At 46.2% G+C, this 6,714-nt stretch overlaps 1 protein-coding gene across 2 annotated transcripts; it reads right to left on the bottom strand.

Annotated features, from left to right (window-relative positions):
- Nucleotides 1-1,752: 1,752 nt before the first annotated feature.
- On the bottom strand, nucleotides 1,753-5,535 carry LOC123112735 (ankyrin repeat-containing protein At5g02620). Of its 2 annotated transcripts, none has more exons than XM_044533808.1 (4): nucleotides 5,218-5,535; nucleotides 4,543-5,062; nucleotides 3,489-3,898; nucleotides 1,753-3,029 (listed from the first exon to the last, which is right to left on the bottom strand). In XM_044533808.1, the coding sequence occupies exons 2-4, from the start codon at nucleotides 4,955-4,957 to the stop codon at nucleotides 2,157-2,159; spliced, it is 1,698 nt and encodes a 565-aa protein (XP_044389743.1). In that variant the 5' UTR covers nucleotides 4,958-5,062; nucleotides 5,218-5,535; the 3' UTR covers nucleotides 1,753-2,156. The 2 variants fall into 2 exon arrangements, with proteins under 2 accessions (XP_044389743.1, XP_044389742.1); XM_044533807.1 differs by having other exon boundaries at nucleotides 4,543-5,112; nucleotides 5,218-5,534.
- Between the last annotated feature and the right edge of the window lie 1,179 nt (nucleotides 5,536-6,714).

The raw sequence follows: 6,714 nt of genomic DNA, 5'->3' as shown, positions 1-6,714 counted from the left end.
AACCATCCATGGGAGATTTGATTGCTTGTTTAAATCCCTCAGTCGTTTCCATGTGTTCTTCTTATTTCTCCATAACGTTTCCATGTGTTCTTCTTATTTCTCCATACCGGTTCTCCATACATACCGGTAAGTCTCCAGTCCTTGCTTGCATCTACTCCCTGAATAATAACATCAATGTAATTATCATGCAAGAAGTTCAGCTGCATTTTCACCTCCTGTTTGCACATCAACAGCAAGCCACCACTTCTTCCACCGCTTGGAGCAATGTACTTACTACCAAAACCCAGTTTCAAGCGTAACCTTTCCCCTCCGTTTTCATCAAGATGAGTTTCGGAGAGGAAAAGTATGTCAGGACCATGTTGCTTCTGAAGTTCCAGAAGCGATCGAATTGCCGAGGGAGATCCCAAACCCCGGCAATTCCAACTCATTATTTCATTGTGAACGGCGGTTCTCCTCGAGTAAGGCCGAGAAGCTGCAGCCGAATTAGCCAACCAGATGTACGTCCAAGACCCTAGCTTTCAAGAAGCAGAGTAGACGGAAAGCAAAACTGCACGAGACTTGCCGAGAAATTGGCCAGCACGGCAGGACAGAAAACCGACCGCCGCCGAAGCCAGCGTCGGAACAAACCACCGATCGTTGTCAAGGCCGGCGTCGGGACAGAAAAATTGATCGATCTCAAGCTCGACTCCCGAACTGATCAGCAGCCAAGAACCCGATGCCTAGGCACCAGCGGAGCCGTGCACAACAACGCTGTGGATGTCATACTCATGCCGTAGGAGCAGATCACGGGAAGATACAGCCGGCGGCGGCGGCAGCGACTCAACCCTAGGCAAGTCTAAGGCATACCAACTTAATCCTTGAGAGTACACGATGACTTGGTGAGTCTATTAGTACGATGGTTCAGACTTTAATATCCATTGAAGAGATTGATATCAATGCAGTCAATAAGGCTGGAGAGACTGCTTTTTTTTTATTGAATTGAAAGTACGATGGAAAACTTCATTCAAGGCATCTTTGTGGAGCCGCATACTCAGCTGCCAACAAGTCAAACACTAGTACACTAGTACAAGTAAACTATATACAAGGTGATTTTATCTTTTCTAACAAGCCTATAATTTTTTTTTTCAGCCAAGCCCATGGACGATGCAAATCCGCCCACATCTTCACCAGGAGTCCAGGCCCTCCCTTTCCGAGTGATCAGTTTTGTCAGGCACTGCTGGAACTGGAACAGATGGGGACAATAGGGGTGTGGACCGGGGCAAAATTCCACAAGAATTCCACATCCGCGCTCTTCTTGGCATCTGATTTGGCACCATCAGGCTGGCTCTCACCGGCCGACGATCTGCCCCGTCGGGTCCGGTCGCTCTACGCGATCACGATGGATCTCAGAGGTCGATGGAGACCCTGGCTTCAGGATGAAATTTTGTCTTGGAATTCTGGGGATTTGGGAGGAGTGATGCCTGAGAGTTTTGACGGCTTTCCGTTCAGACGATAAAAAGCAGAATTTGACGGTGAAAGCTGCTCAATCACTGTATTGCTTGAGCACAACCTGCTGGTGAACAGTCGCAAAACTTGTTCTTGCTTTCTCATGTCAACAGTCAAAGTCCAGAGAAGTGATGATGTGTCATCGTTGGTTTTTGCATTTTTTGGTGCTTGTTCAGCAGTCCCAATGACCATAACCATATGATGCATCACTATCTCCTTTTGACACATGATGCACAAGATCAAGATGAGCATCCATGACAACATAGGTTTGACAAAGTGGCAATTTATTCTACTATACTGGTTGGTAACTTGGTATACATAATTGGATGGATTGTCATCATCATCATCATCCACAGTGGTAGTAAGCATAAGAGCAAAACATCTTTGCTTCACAAGTACTACTACTCCTATATATATAGTGCCTATAAAAAGTGGCTCTGCCTGGAACCAATCTACCCAGGAACTGCATCCACATGCCTCCCTTTGTTTGTGCAAAGGAGGCTTCACTTGCATTGCATACATACATCCATGATACATACAGCTGCCATGTTCCTAGGCCTAGATATATCTCGAGTCGAATCCGCAGAATGCCGTGGAATTGGGCTCGGGCAAATGGGCTCCGATATATACATGACTCTGTTGCATGAGGTGTCGGTCATCGACTCACCGTCCTACAGCGCATACATCGTCTTGTTTCTGCTGGTCATGTCTAGCTCCGTGTCCGAGTCGACTGATATGGACCACGACTGGCTCATGGAGGACCTCCTGATCCTCCTCATGCTCTGCGCTTCCATCCTGTGGCTGATGATGCAATAGCACATGGAACCAATGGTGGTTAGCATAATCACGGTGCCGATCACCATCGTGCACCAAGCCAGCCACTCGTCATTGCGGCCCACGACGACGTAGGTCAGTGCTATGAAGGCTGCTGATATGCAGAGGCACGCGAGCCACATCAACTTGTTCATCACAAAGACCATCTTCTGCTTCGCCTTCTGCTCAACAACAATCAGAGAGGTCTGGACAACGACCACGGCGAGCGAAATAAAGAGAGCCAAGGAGTCAAAGACCAAGAAGATTATAAAAGCTGGCCTGCTTGCTACCAGTGCTTGCCCTAAGCTCATATGGGGCTCAGTCGCTTTGTCCATACTCTCAAGAAAATTACCAGGAATGGTGAATATGGATGCAAAGGCAACCGTGGCAATAAGTACTGCGACAACGGTATTGGAGTTGATGGCATTGTTTAGCCCGCCAATGTGGAGCTTCTGAATCCTCTTCTTGATCTTGTGGACATGCATCTTGGTCTGACGCGTTTGCTTGATCTGTGATTGGACGTCATGCTTGATATCGCTGACTGTTTGCTTAAGCTGCTTGGCTGATTTCGGAGGATTTGCTTGCTCTTTTGCAGTTATTCCACCAACCTCCCGCAGGATGTTAACAAGCTCTTCATTGCCTTGTTTCTCTGCAATGGCAAAAGCAGTCTCTCCAGCTTTATTGACTGCATTGATATCAATCTCTTCAATGGATATTAAAGTCTGAACCATCTGTAAGGAATTACACAAATGTCAAAGGATGCAAGTTATGAAGCAAAATTCTTAAATGGCTAAGTGCATATACCTAGGTCCACTAAAATTCTGTTTGAAACTGCTTAGAACTTCATGATTTTCTTAAGTCTATGAACAGAAACCTTTCCACTATTTTTGTACATTGTGGACTGCAAATTGCTTAAGAATTCTATTCTAGAGCATCCAGCATTACTGGTTTAAGTAAGGAAGCTCGTAAATGAACTTATGATGGACAAGAAAATAATACTCCCTCCGTCCGAAAAAGCTTGTCCCAAGCTTGTTTCTCAAATGGATGTTCTAGCACTAACTTTGTGGTAGATACATCCATTTGAGGGACAGTTTTTTCGGACGGAGGGAGTATACAACAAATTATTAACACGTAGTAAAGAATGAAATAATGAAGAAAACAGAAGATATTTCTGAGATATGAAAACCTACAATGGTGTTGCCCTTGCGCGTTGCAACATGCAGTGCTCTGTTCCCCTTGTTATCCTCCAAATGGATTACTGAGACATCAGGCTTCAATAGCTCAAGCAGAATTTCAGCATTCTGGCCTTTGGAAGCCATGTGCAGCGCTGTCTGTCCCTTCCTGTCTGTTCTGAAACCAATATCCGGATCTTTATTCAACAACGACGCTACCACCTCCACATGACCCATTCTTGCTGCTGAATGCAAAACTGTCTTCCCATTACTTCTTGCAATCCTGGCAAGGCTTGCGTCTGTATCCAGAAGAAGATTGACAATACCAATGTGGCCCTGGGTTGCGGCGGTGTCTAAAGCTGTGGCGTTCACAGAACTCGTCGTCATAGCTAACGCGGGAAATGCCTGCAATAGCTCCTGCAGAACATCTGCGAAACAAAGCATGGAACATCTACATGAGTTGGTTTGTTTCAACACAGATTGCTGGCACAACAAAAAAGATATATGAACAGATTACTTCCTCCACTGCCTGCTATTTCATTATCTTGCTAATTAATCATATCGGACGCACTGGTTTGGATACATGAACACATATTGCAACAGCAACACATCATACATACTAAAACTGTGAATACATGGTCAGTTTTGCCTGTCAAACCAAGCAAAGCATGAAAGATGAGCTGGAATGTGGACCAAAAGGTACACCATTCTTGATTGGAATGTGGACCAAAAATTTAATGCAGAAGTAAATGCTCTAGCACCACATGTTCAGAAGGAAATGAATGAGAGAAAAACATTCATTGCAATCACAACGAATTACTAGCAATTTTGCCGAAGTCAACCGAATACAAGTCATTTTTTATAAGACAGAGAAATGTGCAACTATAGACAAGCTAAAGTGAATGGTTCCACTGATCAGCTCACCACATCCACACACTAAAGAATTGCAATTCAAGGTTCAAACAACCATAATCATCAGATCCTTGACTTGATAGACAGAGTTCATCGTGACCAAACTAAACAATACACCACCATCAGCTATGAACTGAAAGAAGCAGAGAAGAGAACTAACCCAGATGGCCCTGTTTGGCCGCGATATGGAAGGCATCGAAGCTATTGGTCGCCTTGAGCCCCGCTGAGTGCACGTCACAGGCCTTGAGTATCTCGCACACGACGTCGACGTGCCCCTTCTCGGCGGCCACGTACAGCGCCGTCTCGCCGTCCAGGTTCTGGTGGGCGGCCAGCTCCCCCACCAGCTCCGGGTCGCAGTCGGCGAAGATCCTCTGGACATGGGAGACATTGCCGGCCCTGGCCGCGAGGTGGAGCGCGCTGTCGCCCCTCTTCCCGGGGCTGTCCCGGCTCCGCCTCTCCTTGAAGCTCTGCTGCTTCTCCATGGACAGGAACTTGAAGCTCCTCTGCTTCTCTATGCCCCGGAAGCTCTTGAGCTTCTCCAGGGCGCCGAACCGGGAGCTGGACTGCCTCTCCATCCCCAAATCCAGTGACAGAAAGTATGCAGAACTGCAAGATCTCGTTCTTGCAAAATCTGGTAGACCCCTCTCCAGGTACACTTGAATTGGTGAAAAATATCAGACCTTCAGATAGCAAAGACCAGGCCAAGATTTGAGTCACAGGTCACCTAAAACTGCAGAGGGAGTCAAGAAAATCAACAACGCCCCATGATCCTAACGAAGCATCAAGAAACCGAACCAACAAGAAAAAAGAAGAATGATTAAAAGGAGTTCCTCACCGCAAGAAACGAAACAACCAGCGCCCGGCTGGCGGAGCCGCCAGGTGACCTCCCCGCAGCTGAAGAATCAACGGAGCAGGCGGCCCGAAGAAAGCTTGAAAAATCCCATCCCCGTCCACGCGCCGGCCAGAACCAACTACCGGGGAAGCAAGAGGGGAGGAGCAAAGGACTCACTGGCGGAGAATCCTGGAAGCTGGACGGCACCAGACTTTTCTCGCGCTGGTCTCAATCCCCGGCCGCCAGCCACGGTCCCCGGTGCTGCTGCGCCACCACGGTGGGGGTGGGGGTGGGGGTGGGGGTTGTCAGCGGAATAGGGGGTGGGAGAGGACGACTGTTAAACAAAGTGAGCCCGCACACGTTTGGTTTGGTGGTCTTCGGTCTTCTCCGCTCTGCTCCGCTCTTGATCTTTTTCTCACGCGAGGGAATATTTGTGTCACTGTGCCGTCTTCTCCATTTATTTTTTTGGAAGAAAAAAATGATTTTACTCTGGACTAGATGGCCAAACACATATAACTTTGACCTATTCTCCCTTCAGATTTTGTATTTTCTCTTTGTTGTGTGGATGCAAGAGCTACTGTCTCTTGGACTTTCTAATGGGCCATTTATGTTTAATTTGCGCCACACGAGTGATGGTTTAATTTATGAAATGCTAATATTTGTCCATGAATAAAAATAATTTTTTGTTTGCAGGTTTAACAAGATGTTGTTATTTCTTAATTGCCTGAAAAATGAGTATTGTATATTAAAAAAATGTGTAATTCGACGTCTACAAACTATTTAGCTGAGCATTTCACCTGTGATAGAATTAAGTATTTAGAAAAAAAATCAAATGTAATCGATCGAAATGATTTTTCTTATCCAACGAGCATTGAGTAGTGTTTTTTGGAACTTCAATCAAGCCGATGTTCCAGGCACCATAATCATGGCATGTGTGCTCCAATCCAAAGATTCTACAACACAAGGTTTTAATTAACTAATCTATCTTCCATATTCGTTTGGTAGTGGTGGCGCAACGTGTGTGAGCATCAATGTTTGAGACCAGTGGGTCAGTGGCACATGCTCGATGTTCCTCTGTCTGCGCGGATTGAGCTTGATGGCCACCATGGCTAATTGGCTATCAACATCACAAGTGTGAGCGGTTTCTCCAAAAGAAACGCGCACGCAGCAAGAGCCCCACACGTCTTGGTTTTTGACATCGATGGCTTCCTTCTAAAATCTGTAGACCCTTGTTAATTTATATTAATCGAGTTACGCAGATGATTCGACCGAAAAATTGTCTCGCGAGAATCACACGCGCCGTCCCTCATTTGGCACGGCATAACTAAAGCTAAGGCATTTTTTTTGGAATGAAAGATAACTTTGCACACCAATTTTACTAACCACATTGCCGCGCTAACGTGAGGAAAGGAGGTCCCGCCACAACGGTGGAGTGTGCTTTGAGTTGTTGTGTGTTTAATCTGTGCGGCGGAATATGATATTAGAGGGGGATGTTTATAA

Source organism: Triticum aestivum, chromosome 5B (genome assembly GCF_018294505.1).
Source record: "Triticum aestivum cultivar Chinese Spring chromosome 5B, IWGSC CS RefSeq v2.1, whole genome shotgun sequence".
NCBI lineage: Eukaryota > Viridiplantae > Streptophyta > Magnoliopsida > Poales > Poaceae > Triticum > Triticum aestivum.
This window is presented reverse-complemented; position numbering and strand designations above follow the sequence as displayed.